The 23,680-nt window shown below is 36.3% G+C and overlaps 1 protein-coding gene across 5 annotated transcripts in view; it reads left to right on the top strand.

Moving 5' to 3' along the window:
* Positions 1–23,680, top strand: part of ldb2a (LIM domain binding 2a) — a 98,845-nt gene that overhangs the window by 12,034 nt on the left and 63,131 nt on the right. For all 5 annotated transcript variants that reach the window (XM_008421093.2, XM_008421092.2, XM_008421090.2 and 2 more), the window contains exon 2: positions 12,720–12,822. In XM_008421093.2, coding sequence (XP_008419315.1) covers positions 12,720–12,822 — 103 coding nt within the window. The remainder of the gene's footprint in view (positions 1–12,719; positions 12,823–23,680) is intronic.

Below are 23,680 nucleotides of genomic sequence, written 5' to 3'. Positions count from 1 at the left end.
TGAAATAAAACACATTGAAAAACAATTTGGATGCTTTATAGTCCATCAAAAATTAAAAAGTGAAAAATTCAGTTTGGCTGCTCAAACCTTAAAGAAAACCAGAAATCTTTGTTAGTCAATAACATCTTCATCTATTATGTTTAATAATAAATTATAAATTGGACAAGTCCACAGAGACAGTAACAGCCATTTGAGGCTACAGATGTTTATCTTTGTTTAAATGATTACATCAAAATGCTTAAGGTACTACTGCAAAACTAATCCTCAGGTCAGTGTTACAGGTGTAAAATTATGAGATAGACTCCTAATCCCAGTGAAAGGGTTTTCATAGTAAATTTGTGTGTACACAGGATAGAGAAACAAAAGAACAAATACAATTGTTTGTATTCTCCTAATCTTAGTCTCCCTAATCAGCTTTGTTAACTAATCAAGGGTTTATCTTCATTTCTGTAAGTCGAACAATTAGCAATCCAGAAGGTGTATGCAGAGTGGTATGACACCGGGTTTTATTGTTGCATGCAGCTTGGCTCATAAAAAGCTGTGCAACTCCAGCTGCATATTTTTACCAGTGGAAGCAGCAAATATAGAGAGGGAAGTTTTACTCGAGGGAGGTTTCACCAGCAGCCAGGCTCTGCTTCGTGCTCCTTTCTGGCTGTTTCATCATTTTGCTGATCAGCTGTTTGAGTCTAATGGAGTTTTCCATGTAAATGAGCTGAACTTCATAATTCTGACCAAGGATGGAGACAGACTAGAGACTGTAAATTTATTTCATCATTACAGATATTGTTATGGATACTGCACCCTTCTCGATGAAATCTTTGCTGAAAAGTTGCACCTGTGGCTCAGTATCTGCATCAGTGATGTGTCACTGCGAGTGTTGTACAGCAGCTGGTCTTCAACTTTCCAAGAAGGCTGGCTAATTGTGTGTTGCTAAAGTTTTAGGATATTTTTTGATTTAAACACTTTACCAGCAGAAGAGTTGACTCTACACAGAGTTAATTACCTTCTGACAGTGTAGAGCAAGCTGTGACTCCAGAATTATTTCCTATTTTATCTTTGTGAAACAAATTCATCTGGACACACTGGCACTGTAAATGTGGGCTTTGAGTGATGTCAACAATTAACCTCTCAGTAGTAGAACATCAGACTAATTTTTAATCCAGTGGAGTTATGCTCACTATTGATCTTGTTTGATTTATGAGTTCAGATGAAGCTGAAACAATCTAACATTTGTGGAAACTCTTAACTGCTTTGGACAGGTTCACTGAGGAATGATGTAAGGAATATGTTTGTGTCAAACTTACACATAGGATTTAGCTACTGTATTGCAAAATCTTATTAATACTGTACAAAAATATGATTTATTCATTTCAAGCATAATGAAAATACATTAAATAAAAGCTTAAACTGTGAAAATTAATCATGCTAAATTATTAAGAATGGACTTGTATATTTAACCCTTAATTACATTTTTGTAGGCAAACGGAGCCTAAAATATTTTTGACAATGAATGACTTGCTTTCTCCTTTTCAAGTCAGAATTTTTTTTTTGTTTTTGTTTTTTTGCGCAACTGATACTTTCCACCCCACAACATACTCTCTTTTTTGCAAGTCTACTTAAATAAATAACAGGAGTTTAGATCAAGCTCTGATTTGCTCTCTGTTAGAATGTAAGATAAATTATTTTTAATGACTATTTTGTAAACACTTGTAAAGAAAGTAAGTTCTTTCCTTACCACCAGCATTTAAAAATCCCTCATATTTCTTGACAGATGAAAGTAGTTACACACCGAATATTGTTGCCAGTGTTATTTTGGCCTGTGCAGGATGTGTCCACTGACCAGAAAAAGTCTTACTTCTTACTTTCTCACCAGCTGATCTCTAACCAGGGCTGGTCGAGTATAAAATCAGACAGTATCACCAGTCTCTTCTCAGATTTTGCTTTTTGAGATACATCCCTGTTTATGTGGTTTCTAATATCACTGTGTAAAGCTACGGGTGAGCATCTGCATCTGCAGTGTTATATTAAATATGTCCTAATAACATAATATCTGAAGAAATCCTGTATGGCTGAATCTTTCTTCCCAGCAGCCCGAAACCTCATTGTTTAGTGCGCTAATTAGGGAAACACAATCCGTAGGACTGCAGTGGTCAGTGAGTCAAAGTCAGAATCTTTATTCTCACTCATCTTCATATTTCATATAACATATTACTCAAGGATTCTTTAAATAGGCAATTTTCCTCAGGCCTGGTTTTACTTGGTCTCTTTGTTTAGCTTATTTTATGGTATTTTTGCTTACTGAATGTTTTAAAATTTGTTGTAAGAGTTAGATTTTTATGTGTCAAGGAGATAGTTTCTGATGTTTTTTTTAATTATTATTTTTGATTTTTCATCAGATTTTTAGTCTAAACAGATGTCTTTAGTTCTTATTTCAGTTAGGGAAACATTTCACTTATCCATATTTGTGAAATTAAAATTTTTTTCAATAATCGGTTCAGGAGCCAACGAATGACAGCAACCAGAAATCAAATACAAAACATAAAATTGTAATGCATACTCATATGGCTATGAACAAGCAAAATTCATAATTTGGTTGGTAATGCTTACTTGTAGTGCCACTGTATGTGTTTAATGGACTTCAGTCATTTCCACTGCTTTTGTATCTCAGAAGAAACATCTGGAAATATACTGGTTAATACTGGTTTTCAGTTTTGCTTGACCTTTTACCCCCCTAATTATATTTTGCCCATTTCCAATTTTTTCATTGTAATTATTTTTGCAAACTTTATTTAATTTCAACAGTTATTCAGTCTCACCACAAACACAACAAAAATACAGAAATTGTAATTTTACTTACAAAAACTAGAAACATATGAGTTTGTTCTGCTGCATTTATAGGTTAAAAAAAAAATCAAGATTTCTTAGTATTTGACCTGCTGACTGATAGATCTGATCAAGCTGATCAGATAGATTTCAGTCATGGTTGGAGAAACTCTAAACCAGCTTTGTCAAAGACAGGCAGAAAGGGATTCACTTGGTAAATTTAGTCTTTTGCTAAATAATTGGTGGTGTGCTGTCAGGGCTAGTAGGGCCTTGACAGTCCTACTGCTAACCCTAGAGAATTGTAAAGAAAAAGTATAATGTTTAAATCATATTTAATTTTATCTATAATTTAATTTTTATTCCACAAACGAGTTGCTTATTGGAATTATTGAGGCTTCACTTTAATTTCCTACTTTAAAAAGTACCTTAAACGCATCTATAGAGCATCTCGCCTCAGAACCTGCTGAACAAATTCAGCTACCCCTTCGTCAACAATACCGTGCAACAGGCCTTAGTTGGCATCATAGACATAAGGATAGACGCCTCATGGGCCGCTCTCGCCTATTGTCGCTGACGAGATTTAGGGCGGCCATCTTGGAGCGGTACACCACTCCACTCAGCGTTATGTGTTAGGGTTAGGGTTCTTATATTATGTCTGTGGTTGACATGACTGACAGAATTATCAGCCAATCAAAATTGACATACAATGACGGCTTGTCCCACAGGTCACGTAAAGAACGTCACCTGCTTTCCACGTCACTGTAGTGAACTTGGTATTTATGAAATGGTAGCCGGGTCCGCTACAACTCCGGTTGAAATAGTGACAAACTTATCAAAATCGTCTATTTTAAGACGCCCTTTAACGGGTAAAAAAGAAATAACTAAAAATGGAAAATCCACACCAAACCTGGATTCACTAACAAAGACCAGTAAGAACTTTGTAAGACATTTTAAAAACTGTGCATCTATGAACGCTACGAGTGGCTAACAGCTAGCACTGAGCACAACAACCTGTGGATTTTATTTACAAATAATGGGTGAGTGTTACTTTTCCATAAGCCTACATTCTCATACAAATTGTACTTAATATTTTTCTTTTAATCGTTCAGATGTGCTATTTGAGCAGTATGGATTGATGTTGAGCTGAACTGGGGAACATAGACAAGTTTTGTTAAATTGCTGGCTGTTCGTTGTTGCCTGCGTATTTTGTTATATACATTGATATGTGCATTGTTGCTTTACTTGACGTATTTTTATTTATTGGCATATTATTGGATGCCTGTTGCTCGGTGTGGTGCCTGGTTCTTGCATTGTCCTTCATAACGTATTGTTCAGGTATAGTTGACGTCTATTGAAGGCTCTGACTGAAACCCTACGGCTCGCCTCTGTAATGATTAATAAGATCAAAAAACATCTGTGGTATGTATCCGTAGCTTTTGTTTAAAATACTCCATCATTTCAACCCCCTAACGGTGCTGGATAAGATTATACAATTAAAGTAAACAAAACATAATCGATCTTTAAAATTTATTGCAATTATGAACCCAAAACTGTGTAATTCCTGCGTTTTTTTTTATTAAACTTTTATTGATCTTTTTTTCTGAATGAGCAGAGATATTTTTTTGTACATTTGACTGATATCTTGAGGAAAACACCCCGTCAGTAAGTCAGTGTCGCTCCTCAATGTGTATCTGCAGCACAAGTGACTTTATTGCTGCTGTAGGAATCAATCCGGCTCCATTCTGGGTGAAAGCCAGCAGTCTTGAATGTTGTCTCCTGTCATTTTTCAAGCTTGTTCTGAATCGAGTTTCTCTCTTTAAAACGCCAGACAAACGACTTGTGTGTATTTACTCTGACCTTTCCTACGTTGTTGCTCTGTGGCACGTATGTGAACCAGCTCTGCGACTCCTGTGCATGAAGTCTGGTGCAGTGAAAGAGAGGGACAATGGGAGGGAAGAAGCAGCCCAACTAAATTGGCAGATATGAAATTAAACTTGGGGACTTCTTCAGTGACTTCATCCGGAGAGATAAAGTTCATTTCTGGGGAACGTGTAGAGGCTGTTCAAGGGCAATGACTTTCTCCCGCTGCATTCATTTCTCTTCATTTCCATAATGCGTGGCAGGTGGCTGTATGGCGGCCAAATGCAGCAGCATGTATAGTCTGCTCTCTAGACCCACGGGAATAAACATGTTGATGTCTAACATTAGTGTGTCCTGGGTCTTAGGAATGATCACAGCAATGGCTGTATGGAGGGAATTGCTTTACTTTGTCAGTTTAAGCACCACTAAAGATACATTGCCAATGAGGTAAAGGTTTATTCTCTCAGGGATCTCTGTCTCTTTGTATTTATTTAGCATCTCACTCAGCCACACTGGGAAAACCAGGAAATAAAACAGTAAGTCCAAACCAAGTCAGCCTAATTTTGTTATTCTTTAACTAACAAATATTAACTGTAGGGTTTTCAAAAACAATAATGGTTGTTTTTAAGCCTCAATTGTATTTAAAAAGTCAAATTTGTTAGTTTTTAGTAGCTGCAGGATCTTCTACTTAGAATTTTTATACTTAGTATTTTTGTGTGCAATGCAAAACATGCAATGCACACGTTTTGCATTGCAAACATTAATGTTTGACCAATAAAAATAATGGTCAAGCATTATTTTATTGACCAGTGAATCTGGGTTTCGGGCTGCACAGTGGTGCAGTTGGTAGAGCTGTTGCCTTGCAGCAAGAAGGTTCTGGGTTCGATTCCCGGCCCCGGTCTTTCTGCATGGAGTTTGCATGTTCTCCCTGTGCATGCGTGGGTTTTCTCCGGGTACTCCGGTTTCCTCCCACAGTCCAAAAACATGACTGTCAGGTTAATTGGTCTGTCTAAATTGCCCCTAGGTGTGAGTGTGTGTGTGCATGGTTGTTTGTCCAGTGTGTCTCTGTGTTGCCCTGCGACAGACTGGCGACCTGTCCATGGTGACCCCGCCTCTCACCCGGTACGTTAGCTGGAGAGGCACCAGCAACCCTCCCGACCCCACTAAGGGGCAAGGGTGTCAAGAAAATGGATGGATGGATGAATCTGGGTTTCATTAACATTAATTTGTCACCTTTTGACACCATCCACAGTAAAAGAGCAACAAAAGTCTGTTATATTACCTAACTGAGGCTCTGAATGTTGCAAAGATGTGAGCATAGCCCAAAAAAGTGATTAAAAATTAACATTCAAAGCAAATTGCTTTGAATGTTTATGATGCCGGAGATGAACTTTTATACATTTTGTTACCACATTGATATATGCTTTTATCCAAATTAGCTTATCACCATTTTCATAAACATACTTTATTAAATACCTGAAAATGACTAAATTTTAAAAAAATTACAGTGGAATAAAAAACTAGTTTACTTTTAAAATGTTTGGTTTTAAATAACTATATGTGGAGAATTCATGGAATAAAGTTGTAATTGCACAAATTAGTTAAAGTTTTTCTGTGCCATCTACAAATGAAAACATAAAACTAGGTAAGATTGTATTTAGTCAAATTTGTTATACAGTATACAAAATTCAATTTATGGGTAAATAAACTTTTTTTTTTCAAATAAACTTTGATATTAAAATTAGTAGCTTTTCAGTCAATGTTTGTTGGAAGGAAAATAAGATATGAACTAAATTTTATGTGGCATAGTCAGTAATAATATATCTTTTCTCAGAGCTTAAAAAAGCAAATACAATAAAAATCAAATGTATTTAGTATCAAAATTGGCTACTTCCACACAACAGTGGGGTAATCATGCCACTATATGGTAAATTAAAAATATGCATGCAATTGGATAATTGATGATCTTCTCATGGAACCAACAGTGGAAAACATGTTAAATGAATAGAAAAATTTTCCAGGTTGATGTGAAAATGTGGCTAATATGAATCAAATCTGATAACTGATTTCAAAGTGCTGGTAAAAATATTTTCTCCATGATTGTCATAGTTGACATTGTCAGGTTTTCATGATTTCATGATTCAAAATTATTTTGCAAGAAATTTATTTTCCACTATTGTTCAAGTAAAAGGTTTGTGAAAATAGGAACCTTTGTCCCAAAAATCTGGACTAAATATCTAAGTAGAGCAAGGTATCGATTGAAGAAAACAGTTTGATCCCTCTGTTGATTGGAGGACAAAAACTTTCTGTAAACTTGTTTGTACTTGGGATTCGATTACAAGTGCTTTTCATTATTAAGCCCATTTGTAAATTAGCACAAAAATGACTCTAAACAGGAAGTGACAGTATGATAGCTTAGCTTACATTAAAGCTGTTTTCAGTTTAACTTTAAGGGACACTCCCAGTTTTTGAACACAGACACTGTAAAAATGTAAAGTGAGTCACTTGGCACAACATTTTTGCATTTATTGTCAACTTATGTTCTTCAATGAGCTGAATTTTTGTTTTGCCGTTGTACATTTTTCTTTACACACCAGTCAGCTGCACTATGAACTATTCAAAAGCTGAATAGGATCTCAGTCATTGGTAATTCTGCAAGGTCAGGCCCTGGACACGCCTACACTCTTGAAGGCTTTTCTGCCACAAGGGGCTGAAGGCGATAACAAAAAGATTCGGACTGACAAAAGCTTCCTGGGAAACTGGTCCATGTTAAACAGAGGCAGTGGGAAAAAGTGAATGCAAGCATGTTTATAGTGCATTGTTCTCTTTGAAAGCATGCCGGTTTGTTTGTGTATGTATGCGTCTCTTAAGGGCATGCTTGAGTGTTTTCATGAAACTCTGACTGCCTTTCCATTCTGTATGGATGTTTCTTTATGCCAGGACTTAACCCTCAGCTCTGTTGCTATTTACTGAGGATCCTTACTATGCTGTCCCTCCAATCCACTTGATTCCCTGTAAATCCCCTGGGTCTGGCCTGTGCTGGTGATTTGTGGTTGGCTAGTGGGCAATTGACACATTGATAAATCCCCTTCAGATGGGGTGCGATTCATTTGAATCAATAGAGCCTTATCGTCTGACGGGCGTCAAGGCCGTCACGGCTGCGACTGTGTCAGTTCACCTAAGGTCCCTTGGAGTCGGCCTGATTTGTTGCTTTTGACAACAAACATCGTCATGCCACGTGGTTCGTCAGAGAGTCCACGGGCGTGAATGAAGGCAGGATGTTGTCTGTCACTGGGTAGCAGCAAAGAGGACGGGAGACGGCGAGAGGGAGACGGATGTGAGAAGAGGCAGAAAGATATAAAAATAAAATCGAGTCTAGCAGCGGAGAGCGATTATGGCTTTTTTAAAATAGTAAATATTTAGCTTTATTACAACATGAAATCAAAACTCCTTACACTCTTCTTTGCATCAGGCTGTGATTCTTCTCTGAGGTTGGTTTAGTTTCAGATGTGGGTTTCACATGGTTTGTGTTGTCTGGCCTCCAGTTTCTCCTCTCTTCTAGATCTCGACTGTAATCTGGCCAGTCTGGCGGCTCAGCTTTGCACATGTTGTAATTCAGTGTCACACCAGGAAGAAGCTGTGAGGCAGCTCCACTCTGCCTCTCAAAAATATGAAGTACATATACAGCTATGGGCCTGGTCTGATCTTTGGTATCAAAGTAAATACATGAATTTTAAAAACTTAGGCTTTCAAAAACTTTTAATCCTACTGGTTACTGTTTGATGGTGCAGATGGTGTGTTGTTTCGCAGCTAGAAGATCTCTGGCTCAAATCCCAACCTGAGGGGTTTCTGCATGGAGTTTGCATGTTCTCCCTGTGCATGCATGGCTTTACTTTGAGTACCATCCCACAGTCCAAAGACATAACTGTTAACTGGTCTCTCCAAATTGTCTGTCAGTATATGAGTATAACCGAAGTTTGTTTAAAACTTCAGGTAAAAATTTTAAATTCTGCACGTTTACTTGAAAGTCACAACTGGGGTTCGTTTTAGATTTTTATTACGACATTCAATCAGTAAATCAATATGCTAGATTGTTAGTGCAGTGTAGTACCAGTAGGAGTTTAATTGTGTTGAATGCTGAAGCTAAATCCTGCTCATGAGCATGACATTTGCTGGTTACTTTCAGATTCCTCTGTTGTCTGCATCGGGAGACTTTTCAATAAACAAAACCACATCGTCTGTGGCTGAACCCTGCTGGGCCGAACGCAGCTAATGGAGACAAAACAATAGACATCGTTGTCATCTCTGCTTCTATGTGAAATGCTCTCTTTTTTGGGGGGTGGTCTCAGGCCTGAGTCAAATAGCGGGCAGCTGCCAAAATGAACTGTATAAAGTTTGAGTGGAGAACATTGTTTTTTGAAATGCTTTGGTTCAGAAAAATACTGAAAACAGGAAGAGAAAGGAAAACTGCTGGTGGGAATGTAGCATGTAACTAATACTAAGAGAAAGAGATTTTCTGTAACCAGTTGTCATCATTCAGACCTAAACTTAAAGGTGAAATTTACATCATGCATTTATGAGATACCTTTCTTAAACTCCAGCAGTGACTCCTGTGAAATGTGCTTTCCGTTAGGTTCAGGAAAACATCTGGAGATCCTTACATAGACAATTATACATAAAAAATGTTTGGTTCAGAAATTAATCACAAAGCTTTGATTCAATCTTACATTTATTTGACAAAATTTGATGGGAAAACAATATCCGTAGGATTATGAACTTAAATTATATTATGTTTAAAGCCCATGCCTGCATAGAAAAATGTAATTTAGAGTGTGTTAATACTGTGTGTTTTCTAAGAAACTTTTATTTTTAGGTTTTACATGGTCAAAATAATCAGATTCTGAAAAAAGGGAAAATGAATTTGGAATAGAATAGAATGGAATCGGGGATCAAATGAAAAGTTTTTATAGGGCCTTAGTTTAGTCAGTTCAGATGGTGCCATTTTTCACACTTTGTATTATAACAGGATCTATACATTTCGCTTCATTTTTTATGTTAAACTGCACTTTATGGTCAGTTTACTTATGTTATTTATTCTTGTGTGTGAAAAAGGTTCTTTGTATTTTTAAAATCAGAATGTTTACCATGCTTTACTGCAAATATTTGCTTTGTTGTGTTACAAACATAGTTCTAAACATAAGATGTTTTTTTTTTATTACTGCAAACCAATAATAAAATATATTTACTCTCCTTTAGCAGTTCTGGATATTTGACCTGATCAAATCAGATTTGGACATTTGAACATGATGTTCCTCTTTAAACAGATTTAAACCTGGGCTTAAGACACATTAATATGATGTACAGTATGTTATAATTTTCAGTTTGGGGACTTGCAAACTTCAGAACATTTTGTCAACAAATTAATAATTAGTAATAATATATTAAAATGTGTAAAAATTTGTTTTGATTTTCTTAAAAGTTTTTGTAGCTTTTCAGCAGCAGGATGGATGAGGGCTGCTGTGTGAGTGCAGTGAGCGTGTTGGTTACCCTTCACTTGACTGTCAATCCCGGGAGTGCCTGCCTCCTCCTGCTGCTGGATTATGAGGTGAACTCCGTCTGAATGCCGACCAGCACCGGATTCAGTCTCCCTCTCTCTCCGTCTCTTTTGTCCCGGTGTGCCACTCTTCTCTGTCTTTCTGAAATAGATGTATTCACATGACACCACACACATGCTGGCTGTTCACACCTGCTGATTCTCACAGTGTGACACACACACAAAAACACTCGGCATTGCATGCAGCTCATCCCCAGCGGACGGATAGTCTGGGCCGTACGTTAGCTTACCAGATTCAATTTATTTTCAGAATTTTTTTTAAAAGTGAGAATGCACTCAGACCAACTCCTGGCATGTAATCAATTATCAGTTTGTTTTACTGTGTAACACTGAGGGGGAGTGATGTATTTTTGCGCTGTTGGGGTGAGCAATTACTCTGATTGACCCAGTGGGAGCGCTATAATTACAGGTCAATAGTGTCCTTTTAAAGGTGATGTCTTCGGCTCAGTTTGTGGCAACAAAACAAGTGACTGTGTAGCGCAGATGCTCAAGTTTTGGCTTAAGGTCATTTATTAATATTTTTCCAGTACATGCAAAGATTTAATTTATTATTTGTGTATTTTAATCAATTTTCAACATTTTTGTAACCAATTAATGAAGCAAACAAATAAAATATTTATTGCTTTCAGCTTTCAGACCTAATAGTTTGCAGCTGGTTTCTTCTTGGTGCAAATTTAAAGAAATACCTCTGAAAAGTGGAAATAAAACTTTATAAATTATTCCTTAATACAGTTTTATAAACTGTATAAAGTTTTTAAAACTTAATAATAATTTCTGTTAAAAAGTGCTGCTTTTTACCATAACATTTAGCTTTAAAAGTTGACATTTATTTCACATTTATCCAAAAGCTAGTGAGATCGTACAGTAGAGATGTTAATGCTGAAAAAAATGAGAGTTTGCAGTGATTAAAGCTCTAGCTTGTGGAATCTCACTTGTGTCATCCTTACCACCAGCTCATGATCGTCTATTGATTACCCGGCTTGATTAGGGTTATGTTCCGGGACTGCGCACCACATGCCCTCCTCTTTGCATCAGGCTTGCCGCGGATGAGACACGCTGACCCGCGGGGCGCTCCGGTCACCGCTCATCAGGCCTGACACTGCTCGATGGTGACAACGCTAATTGTCAACATCTGGGAAGTGCTTGCCATTCTTCAGCTCCTGCACAGACTGAAACGTGGGGATCTGTCATAACATGTCAGAGTAAATTAGCATCAGCTTAACGTCGCTGGTGGAAGAGGGAGGTAGGGGCATGGGGGTTATCCCGCCAGAATTATCAGGAGCTTTTCCGCAGAAGATGCATAGTAAAAATTTCAATTTACCAGAGTCAGTGCTAGAAATATTTTACAGAAGTTTCCCACATCCTCTACTTATTGCTACTGCTAAAGCTGCTATTTACTATAAGGTTGCTGCTACTGTCAAAGTTATTAAAATTATTAACGGTGAACTACATTAGGGCTTGAGCTGGAGATGTGATGTTTATCTTGAGTAAAAATACACCATATTTTACTGTATGTTTTCTTTAAAAACAACCATTTAAAATATACAAAATACCATTTAAAATATACAAAATACACCATATTTTACTGTATGTTTTCTTTAAAAACAACCATTTAAAATATACAAACTTCCAACTTCTAATAGCTTTAAGTTCAGAAAATAAACAGTTAATGCTGCTGTTGAAATGTATTATTTTTATTAGTATTATATTGCTACTCACAGGAGGATCTCAGTAAATCAGAATACCATAAAAAATTAATGCCAGAACTGTTGGTCAAAAATAAAACCCACAGATATTGATTGGATATATATATGACAAAGACTAAAACAATCATGAAGACTGCTTGGTAATTTTTGAGGTAACTTTGGGAGCTGACAAAGTTTGACAGTTATCAAATGATGCAGGTTACTTGAGCTAGTAGCTGAGCTGCTGTTGGGGTTTTATTAAGCCAACAAACATGCTAAGACTGCACCTGAAACGCCTCTGCAGTGGGTTTAACTAGAAAGTTCTGTCTTTTATGGAGTTATATGTTCTCTGATTTCCACTTTTCATTTCTGTTTCAACAGTTTTCATACTAATTTAAATCTTGTAAAACTGTGGTTCAAACACATTATTTAATTTGAACATAAATTCAAATATAAAATGTGCATTTTTATATTTTTTCATGTAATAAACAAAACTGTCACATTATACTACAAAAAATGTTAGATTAGGAAGAATCAGTATTGAATTTGTATGAAGATGCAATAGGATGCAAGAACATTGATGAAGAATATGGGTTGTTATATGTTTCCTATACGACACTGAAGCAATACAAACCTGTTGGTACTTCGTGGTACGTCATATCCCATCTAGACTAAAAACTGGGTTTTTAGTCTTAAAATCTAGACTAACATTTTTGATTCTGTTTTTCTGTTCACAGGAAAGCGACAGTTTGTGGTGGGACGCCTTTGCTACAGAGTTTTTCGAGGAAGATGCTACCCTCACACTTTCCTTCTGCCTTGAAGATGGACCAAAGAGATACAGTAAGAATACTGCAGGCATCTCTTTTTTTAAATACATTTTAAAATGTTGTGTTTGTTAGACTGAACTGGATAACTGTGAAACTGTTTCATTGTCAAAGACTCCTTTGTTGAGACATTCAACGTGTTACGTTCTGCTCTTCCTGCTGTTTTACTTTTACGAGCTTTATATTTTCCACTTCACGAGTCATTGTTGTGCTAATCTGGATCTTGTGAAAATCTTCCAATTCAATTTATCATCATTACTATTATCGCCATCTATCAATTAGATGGATTTTTATGACATTGTAGGAGGCAAAGTTGAAATCAGGTTGTGAAGCAAAGCTGTTATGTTTTACAGAAAGTCTTAGCCTTCACACAGATTAAGACCTCTGTCTGTGGTGTTCATTATTCCTTCAAATGATATTTTGCTGAAGTAAAAAAAGACATATGGTATTTTTACTTTTCTTTAACCTGCTACTTCCTTTACCAAGTTTCTAGTCAAATAATTGATTTCTTACTCTCCCAAAATACCTCTATAACACCTCACTGAAAACAACAAAAAAATGTGTGAACTTTCTCAGTAAAGATTTTTACCTCTGAAACAATATTTTTCCACACAGCATTCTGCTCTGTGTCCCTGAGAAAATTGCTATCTCTCTCTCTCTGCTTTTACTCTGCATGTGTTTGAGCATTGACGCAATGTCACACCCAACCACTGGCAACCTATTTCAAAAAATGTCATCACAGGTCTAATATATGGGTTCCACTTTCACAAATTACTTTTAAAGTTAAAACAGTTTTAACTTTAGAAAATTGATTGTTTACATTAAAAAAACATATTTTAATTGAAAAAAGCTTTTGATGCTTGATACTTTATGTTTTTATGCTATTTAACATGCTATAGATATATATATATATATAGCATTTTATTAGTATATTAATACCAAACTAATATTGGTATATTAGTTTGTATAAAAAAATCTTACTAGCATGAATTTGGCTTCCAAATTCTCTAGATCTCAAAGTCTCAAGGACACTGTTGTGCTAAGGCAGGTGGTGATTCATCAGATCAGGACACCTTGTTGCTCCATGTTCTGGTTATGATACATTGTTGGTATTTTTGGCAGTATACATGGGTCAGCACTGACTGCTCTGTAGATATGTATGTAATAAACCACTAGGCAGTCATGTTTAGCCATTTTTCTGGGTTCTAACACATGAACTTTGAGGACAACATTTTCTTTTACTCTGTAATTTATCCCACCGACATGAAAAGATAATCAGGGATATTTACGTTTTCTGTCGGTAGTCATAATTCTCAGCCTGTTCAGTGTATGCTGGATGTTGCTTTGCTTTTCCACCTTGAGGATTTATAGACTCATTCATTTTTAGAACTTAAAATTTTGTCATGCTTCAGTTTCTGAACTCAGTTTTGAACTCAAGAAACATCAGAACTCATGTTATACAGTTTGTCATATAAACTGCAAAGCAGATGCTCTGACTCAGTTTGTGATTTTGTTCCCTCCATCTCATTTGCATGTTTTGTTCTGAAACATATTGAAAATCACACAGACATAGATAAGGACGTGGCGCACTGAAATGACCAGATGTGTGAGTGGCGTCGGCTGTGTTTGCATGTTATTGTGTGTCGCAGCTCACCGGTGGAGGAGGAGGAAGAGGAGGAAGCGAGAGCAGAGATACATGCAGTGGAGGAGTGTTGTTAGCTGGGCTCAGCTTTGCTTTTCAAATGTAAAAATAAAAATCCCCACCGGTGTAGAGATGGTAACCCTGTTCCCCCGGGAACAGGAGGCTTAACACCATGGCGATGATGACTCACCCGTCAGTTGCGAGCTTTTGTCGATTCACATTCAGGTGCGCTAAGTTGCACACATGTTCACACAAACACCTTCACCTTAAAATGCATTCCAATTGTACTAGTTTGTCGAAGAAAAGCAAAAAATTGGAAAGTGTTGTTGTCCATGACTGTGCATAACCAACCACTGCATATGATAATTATTAAGAAGTAACAGTTAAAGGGATGTTCAAGTTTAGTGTTTAACTTCTGCTGATTGGAGATTCAGTCTCTGGTTGCAGTCACAGCTTTGAACAGCTCGACTCTTCAAGGAGAGAAACTTTGTAGTTTTCAGAAAACAACATCCTGGCAGATATTCAACAAATTAAAATGACAATAAACACACCAAAATAATTCAAGACTTTTCAACAGTTAATAGTTTCTTGTGGTATCTAACTTAATGAATGAGAATAACTCAATATTTTGGGGGGTTTACATGAAATGTCTTAATTGGCATGTTGATATTCTCTTCTTAGGATGTCATTCCATTCTGTCCCCATAAAACATTTTTACATTTAAACATTAACTGCACAAGAGCAGAAAATACTGTGTAGCATAATAAAATGACAACTAAACCTGGCAACATGTAAAGGATTACTGGTTAAGTTTCCTGATTAAGGTTCAAGACCATGAAAGCACCGCCTCTCAACCAATCAATACATTGAGAACAGAAGCTAAGGGACTAATGTTGATCAAAATGCATACCTTTGAAAACATTACATTGTTATTGACCTGTTTAGCAGAGTTTTAGTTCATGTGTGAGTAAAAGATTTTGAAGGTTTGTGGCCCTGTTTAGTATGAAATTAGAATGTAAACAAGCAAAATGTTTAATAAAAGAGAACTAGTTTGTGATGTATCATGTTTGTGTGTAGATTTTTAATCGAAAATATGACCCTCAAAAACGTTTCAGAAAGTATCCAGCTGCTTCAACCATGTGTGCTAGTAGACTCACCAAATCACTGGAGGGGCCATAAATGGCCCCTGGTCACATTTTGGATACTTCTGCTTTAAATCTTTAAAGCACAGTTTTAGTCTGGGGGAATTGGGGAAAAAGGAGATTAATCTGGAGTTTAGCATACGTGCATTCACCAGCTACTTCTAATATTGTTTCCTGATTTCTTATTGCCTCTTGACTGTGATTGGTCTTCTCTTCCCAGTTCCACCTGTTTTAAATGAATCCACATTTGTCCTGAATTAGATATCTCTAAGAAAACCCAAATATTTTGCTGATTTGTACACAGCCATGGTTTCAAAAACCATAAAGAAAATTGTTGAAACGAAGTTCATCCAAATCTTCTCAGACTGCTCTCTTCTAGCCCAAATTCTCCGTGGCAATCCGGAAAAAGAGACACGTTTGTTCTGATGAACGGAAAAGTTTCTTCCCAAAAGAAACCGCAGCAATGGAGAAAAAATATACGATTTTCTTCTTTTGCTCACTTAACAGCTTTCCACCAAATTTAAGGAGTTCCAGATTGAAAGACTTCACTTTAACAAATAAGCCAAGGACATCTCTGGACCAAATGGATGAGCACATGATATGCAAAATCAAGAGAGAACAACTAAATATATTATTACAATACTCATAAGAGCATTACTTTAGGAAGATTTATATGGTTCTTATAGCTCAGACTGTTTGCTAACTGCAGAATTGAAAAACCAAATTAAATAAGTACTATAAAATAAAATGAAAAAAATCTCTTTCTTTTAAAAGTCACCACTTTTTTAATATTTAAAACTTACCTTGCAAAAATAGAGAAATATGTTTTTTTCCCCATCACCCTGTTTTTTTTTTATATTTTCCAATTTGCAGCTCAGTAGGGCCGTGTGATATGGCTTAAAAATAAAAAATCTAATTGATGAAAGAAAATTAGATTAATTTATCAAATCGATTTATCACCCGGACCTATAGCTCAGATGCATGCATTGAAGCTCCTTCTTCTTCTGTGTTTAGTCTTCATACTTAAGCTCAGTTGCTCTCTCCATTGCAAAAAGAAAAACATGTAAATGTGCCTGCCAGTGACCTCAAGCTGAATTAATCCTATAGCTTCCAGCTGTGTAAAGCGCTTAATACTTGTAGTTACTGTCATGCAGGTCAGAACAATACTGACCAGTGTGGGAAGTGCTTCGTGGTTTCTCAGAAGCAGTCATGCTGCAAAACAAAAGGTTGCGACTTACTGCAGTGGAACAGCTGTATGGATTCTACATATCAACCCACAGGTGTAAAATCAAGAGATTAAAACTGATTATGCAGAAGATTATTTTAGCTCCTCTTTGTCAGGTTTATAGTGTTTGTGCTAAGAAATTAAATACATCTTTAAAGCGTAAACATATCAAGAGAAAATGTTTTAGTTTGAATTTGTTACACAGTTTCACTTCTAAAGCATATTTATTAGTGTTTTTGTTAGATTTCATTTTCACGTTTGCTTATTATTTCTAACCCGGTACATTTATAATTCCTCACATTGTGTGATGGATAAAGGTTTAAAAATAAAAATTCCAATCCCTGTTGGAATTGAATCGTATTTGTTTGAGTGGCTTACATGATAATTACAAAGAAACATTTCTTTTACTCCAGTCTGAGGTGCTCTAATTTCATAACGTTCAGTGTAGGAAAAATTAGAAAAGCTAATTTACCTAATCTGTTTCTTTATTGCGAGGACCGGTGTTTCGTAACTCGTCTCCAGCTGCTGTTAAACGGCGCTTCTCAAAGGAAATAGCTCATATTGAAAATAACCGCTGTAACTACTGGAAGTTTCCTTCATGAGCACTCGGTGTGCCTTTTTTATACTTTCATTTTGAAATCAGCTCAGAATATTTGGTTGAGAAAAATATTTTTTTAAAAGTCCAAAGTAGAATATCTTTTATTGTCAGGTAAATATGTCACTTTGAGTAGTGTGTGGGACCTAAAATGATCTATTCAGTTCTTAAATATTTAAAATGTATATATCTTATGCAAAAATTTAGATTTAAATACTTTACAATACTGTCCAAAAAACACCTGAAGCAGCATGAACATTATTTTATTTGTTCGTGAAATGGTGTCAGTGAGTCTGAAATTCTTAAGAACCTGAAGACGAGGCTCTTTAATCACTTCCACCTTGTACCGCTAATAAAAATCTGATTTTACTAGATCACCAGTGCCTGCTAATTGTAATCTTCATATATGAGCGACAATTACAACAACAGAAGAGAACATAAGATGCTTATCCAGAGGGATTGTATTGTTTATTGTCTCACCTTCTCCTTTCTAAGATCTGAGCACTAAATATGAGCTCCGAGACTTTTCTGCCTCTCATATGACATAATATTTTATAGTTTCATTTCAAATAGAAGCTAATAAAGATGTGTATTTTCAAGACAGTGTGATTGATTCATTTTAATGTATTCTCATTGGCGACATGTTTTCATCAAAATGTCTATAGTCATGCATCAATTAGTGCAGGCTATTGTTTTGTACGTTTTTTATGTATAAAACTCAGTCTAATTATGTCCTAATTCACAGTGGTCTGAACACTCGGCTGGGTATCTTGCCTCGCTTTGCAGTATATGAGGCATCTGATGAAAGCTGCGCTCTGTGATGCAATCAAAGAGCAAGGCTCATTTTAGAAGAAGTTCAAACAAGAAGGAGAAAACTTTGCATGTTTCGTGGGCTGGTTGAGGGCAAACTGCAAAAAAAATAAAAAATTTCTTAACGCGTTTGCAATTCATCTTGTTATCCTGGCATTGCGGTTCGCAATTATTGCAGCGATGAAATGACCACAGCTAATTCTCTTTTAGCAAGCATAAGGACATAATGAGGAGGCAGAAAAGACAAGGCACCCACTTTATTACATGAGAAGGAATGAGCCAAAGCACCTCTGCCTTGAAGTCAGGTTAGGAATGAACAAAATAATGTTTTGTATTAAGAATAGAACATTTTGATCAATAAGCTGAATCATTGAGTTTGGCGATATTTTTATTATCACTTGATGATTATAGTTAGCTAAATATGGTGAATATTTAGAAACGCTCTAAAATAATTTAACATCTGCTACATATATTGCAATGAAACACATATTTTTTTTACAAAATAGATTTTTTTTCTTCCTACCAAGAATTACAGCGAGTTGCTGAAGCATTTACATTTTCTGTAGAAATAACAAATCCAGCTTATTCATAAAAACGGTTGATGTAGTTTAAAAGCAGAAATAGGAATTAAACAAACTTCCGTCTTCACTCACTTCTCCACCACCACACAAGATCAGAGCCATCAAGTGATAAAGGATAATGATCAAGTTCTGCAATATTAATGATGGGAAAAGTGAAGCAGTGATGTATGGATTAGAGTGCTCATGATTACTTTATGTAGTAATGTTGAACAGATCTCATATTCAAAACACTTGCATTTGATATGGTTTTTAACTTTTTAATGTGTAGAAATGTATTTATTGCAGTGCTTTCCAGCCCTGGTCCCTCAGGTACACTGCCCTGCATGTTTTAGATGTTCCTGCTTCAACACACCTGATTTCAGTTAGTAGCTGATTAACAGGCTCTCGCTCAACTACATTTATCTGAATAAAGTGCGTTAGACCAAATAAACATATGAAACATGCAGGGTGGTGTGTCTTGAGGAGCATAGTAAAAAAAACAGATTTATTGGAATATACATAAAACCTGCTGTAGACCACAGATGTCTAAATGTTCTGTGATGTGGACCTAAACTAATATTTTAGTCAAAAACATTCATCTGAAAGATTAAAAACATGCTAAAGTAAATTAATTGTAAATGTTTAGTAAGGGTAAAGGTCATTACATCTTGTTCAGCATAGTTTAATTAAAGAAAAATACTTCCTGATTTTAATTAGATATTAATTTGATGGCAAAATGTTGACCTAAAATATTTTACCATCTGCATCAAACACCGTGACTCCCAGGCTGCACTTGGGACAGCCTTACCATAGAATATTCTAGAACTTGTTGTAATGTGCATTACAGGAGATGGTTTATATAATAATAATAAAATGTAGCAATATCAATAGCAAGAATTTAACAATTGTCATATAGTGAAATGTTGTTTGCGTGATTTACACATTTATACAGACGCGTTGCTCTGTGTGTGTGTGTGTGTGTGTGTGTGTGTGTGTGCGTGCGTGTGCGTGTGTGTGTATTGTTTTCTCTACCTGTTTATCCTTGCAGGGTTGTGGGTGGGTTCAGCAGTCATTTGGTGAGAGGCAGGGTCCATCACAGGGAAACACAGACACACAAGAAAAACAACCATTTAAACACACACTCATACACACAGATGTTGTGTTTTTTGACTGGGTCAGGAAGCTGGAGAACCCAGAGAACCAATGCATGCACATGCAGAAAGCAGAAACTCTAAACAGAAAGGGTTCCCAGCAGGAAGGTCCTAGGATTTGATTCTGATTTTTTCTCCAGACTGATCCTTTGTTGCCCTGTGTTATTGCAGAGTCCAGGACACTTTTGGTCCTTTGAAGCCTGTAAATAGACATTTGGGGATTCTCTATATTTCCAGGGAATATTTGAAGTCCACATTAACAATGTGGGCTTTGTCTTGTGTGTTTTGGTGACATGAGCGATGTGACTAGTGGTGACGGTGTGTCAAAGTAACTTTTACCTGAAAGCAGGACACAACATTTCTCATCAGACTGCATTTAAAGGAGCTGAAAAGCCTCATTTCTGTCGTCTGTCAATATTTCTGTGTTTGAATAATCCCCTAAGCATTGATGTCCAAAAGGTTGACCATCTCATTATATTTACACAATAATTCACTTTATGAATTTTATTTTTCATTTTTTAAAGAGGACAGTTTTGAGCTGCAGCAAGTAGCAACCTTAACAGATGTTAAATTTCATATTTAAATAAAAATCAATAATAAAGGGAGAACTGCAACATTTTTGAAAATTAAGTGTCGCTTTGTTAACTACATATTAACAACATATTTATATGAAAAAGTATGAAAATTAATTTTAAAAATTCATGTTTTATTAATGTTTTGGATCAGAAATACAAATTAAGAATATTTTTCTGCAGTGCTCTGTAAGAAAGTTTTTTAACACAAGAACCAGTTATTTTCCTGCAGATTGTCATATGAAAATATTAATGGCCAGTTCAAGTTGGAACAATGTTTGTAGACCCCCTCACTTCACTGTTGAACACTATATTTTTGCACTGTACGATATTTGAACGATGTTTTCAGGCACTTTATGCATATTGATTATGTATTATGACAGCGTTCAGTCCACGCAGTAATTTGAATGTGGCTGTGTATGAAGTCCTGCATACCTTTTATCCGTTTTCATGCCCGTTTTTAAGCTTTAGCAACAACAAATGTTTGCATGTCTTATTGAATGTGTGTAAGTATTGGTTTGTGAGTTAAAGGTGTCTTGGTGCTTCTGTGGTGGCGGTTGTTTTGAAAGGAAGGAGGAGAGAAGGGGGAGCGGGTGGCGGTGTTCGACTCTGCTTTAGAGAGATGGAAAGGATTGAAGGTGTAGAGCCGTGATTGACAGGTGGGATGATGCGGCCCTGGCTCAGCTGCAGCACCGAGGTGTAGGCTGTTACTGATTGACAGTCGAGCCCAGACTGGGAACCTGGATTGGCCACAAAGAAAGAGAAGATGGAGAGAAAGAGCTGCAGAGGAGAGAGAGAGAAAAATCATACATTCCAACATAAATATCCAGCCTTAACGCTTTGCTGTGTAGTCAGCTTCAGAATAGTTCAACACTGCCATCTATTGTAAACCAGGCTCGTCCTATTTTAATGATATCACTGACAGCTGTCTTCCTACCTAGCATGCTTCTGTGTCTTTGGCTGCAGTGGAAAAAGTTATTGAAAGCAGAGATACAAATAGTGAGAGGATTGAATGACAGTGAGGCTGTCAGAAAACATAGAATGAGTAACTAAAGGAGAGAAATGTTTGGATAAGAACTTTCTAGCAGAACGAAGAATGTTTGCAGTTTATTTAAGCTTCAAACATATAGCCAGGTTTTAAAGAAGTTTAAAAGATGATAATATTGAACTAATGCAAACAATGTTGATCAGATGTCATTTTATTCAGAGAACATCAGAAATCTTGATTTACCAAAAAGTTAAAAGGTTGTGTTAGTTAATTGTTTAAGTCTTAGAGGTTAGGAGCAAGGATGAGGGTGCAAATTAAATAAAAATCTAAACTTTACTCTTAAAGGATATTATATTTCCTGCCATTTTGTCTGATAAGGAAGTATACTGAAAATACCTTGGAGGTGTTGACTAAACATTCTCCTATTTGTTAAATGTTTCCAAACTCTGTAAGTTTTGGCTTTAATTTGACAGATCAGAGGTATAAAATATAACATTTAGTTGTATTAAAAGTCGTCTGTGTTCGTCTGTTACTTTTTCATCTCATCCCTCTCAGACCGTTACCTCTTGCTTGTGCAGCCTCACAGGCTCATTCCTCACAAGTCCTGCTTGTCGTGACTTCTTCAGAAAGCCCTTCTGCCCTCTACTGTAGGCAGAACAAGATGCATGCAGCTCTCATAGACTTTTCACATCCAAAGAGAAGATGCCAATGCTCTCTGTTGCTCTCTATCAGCTCGTCAAGCCTTAGTTTAGTGGCTTTAAAGTGAGAATGAAATTATTTTTTACACTCTAAAAAAACAAGACAGGATAGTTGTTGTTTTTTTTCTTTCTGTAGTTCAAGGGAGATGGATGTTGCCTCACTTAGTGCAGCGACTCCAATCAGAGAGCAGAGAAAAGATCTGAATGAAAATGTATTTTAGCATTTCTATTGTGGTGTTTAACTGACATGCTGTCCTGATATTTTGCTCTGTAAAAAACATGCCTAATGTTGGATGAGCTTTAGTTAGATTATTTATTTTTGAATCAAATTAGCTGAAAATATGCAGTTGAAAGTTGCTCCCCCCTGCAGAGTTGTTTTGTGAATCAGTATTCTGATAGTATCAGCTTGTTTTTACGCTGGGAGAAACACTCAAACACTCACTGCATCCCAACAGATCTCTCTTTCTCCTTTAATGGGTCCATCTTCTCCTCTGATAGACTATTTATGTTGTTTTTTTTTTTGCACTTGAACTCCCAACTTCTCCGTTAAAATCAGACCTTCTGTGTTTTTGTTTTATTTAAGGATCATCCACCAGGGAGAAGTTTAAGCTTCAAGATTTGCATTAAAATATAACCTTCTCCTTAGTCCTACAGATTTGGTCAGATCAGTTTTCATGCATTATCCATTTGACAACAGAGGCATTAAAATGGATTGTTGCAAACATGATCATGTTTATATGCCTTCCACATCTTGTTTGTTTGTCTTTATGGATGAGATCCAAACATTTAGGTTATTATAAAATCTGAAGTACAAAGAGCAGCTGAAAAAGTTTAAACCTTTTGTAAGACTCTTCTGAAAAACATTGAAAACAATGGTACAAAGCTGTTCATTGTCTTCTGTCACAAAACAAGGGAAATAAAATACGCATTCTAGCAACTGTTGATTGGTTAAGAGATGCTGTTTTATTGGTCATTTCAGTTTTATTCCACATTGGAATGTATAGGTTTGAATTTGGGACATTTTCAGAGGTGGTCCTTTCAAGTCTGAATCCCAAGTGGGGAATTTATGCTAATTACATACCTGAAAGTCCAAAAAGGCTGCCCTGCACATAAGATAGTTTCCATATTAAACTGCTATTCTGCAGTTTTGATTTTTGGATGGTATTTATACCCTTTATTAGGAGTGCACTGATAATTCAGCCCCCATTTTTGGGAGATCTACCGATAATTATTTCCCTTCACAAGGATCTGAAGATCAGCCACTGTTCTGTTTGCTGACTGACGGACCCGCCCACCAGGTCACATCTGCACATGCTCGGTTAACAGTCATCATCCCACTGTTTACAACTTAGCAACTTTATCACTATATTTAGCAACTTTTCAGGCAAAAATATATATATCGGGCAAAATCAGAGTCGGTGAATCAGGCTTTTAAAAGATCATTGTGATATCAAAAACACTGCAATCTTTGCAAACCTTCCCTTTATCATT

The sequence above is a fragment of the Poecilia reticulata genome, linkage group LG10 (assembly GCF_000633615.1).
Source record: "Poecilia reticulata strain Guanapo linkage group LG10, Guppy_female_1.0+MT, whole genome shotgun sequence".
In the NCBI taxonomy this organism is placed as follows: Eukaryota; Metazoa; Chordata; class Actinopteri; order Cyprinodontiformes; family Poeciliidae; genus Poecilia; species Poecilia reticulata.
The sequence above is the reverse complement of the archived record's forward strand: the minus strand, read 5'-3'. Positions and strand labels throughout refer to the sequence as shown.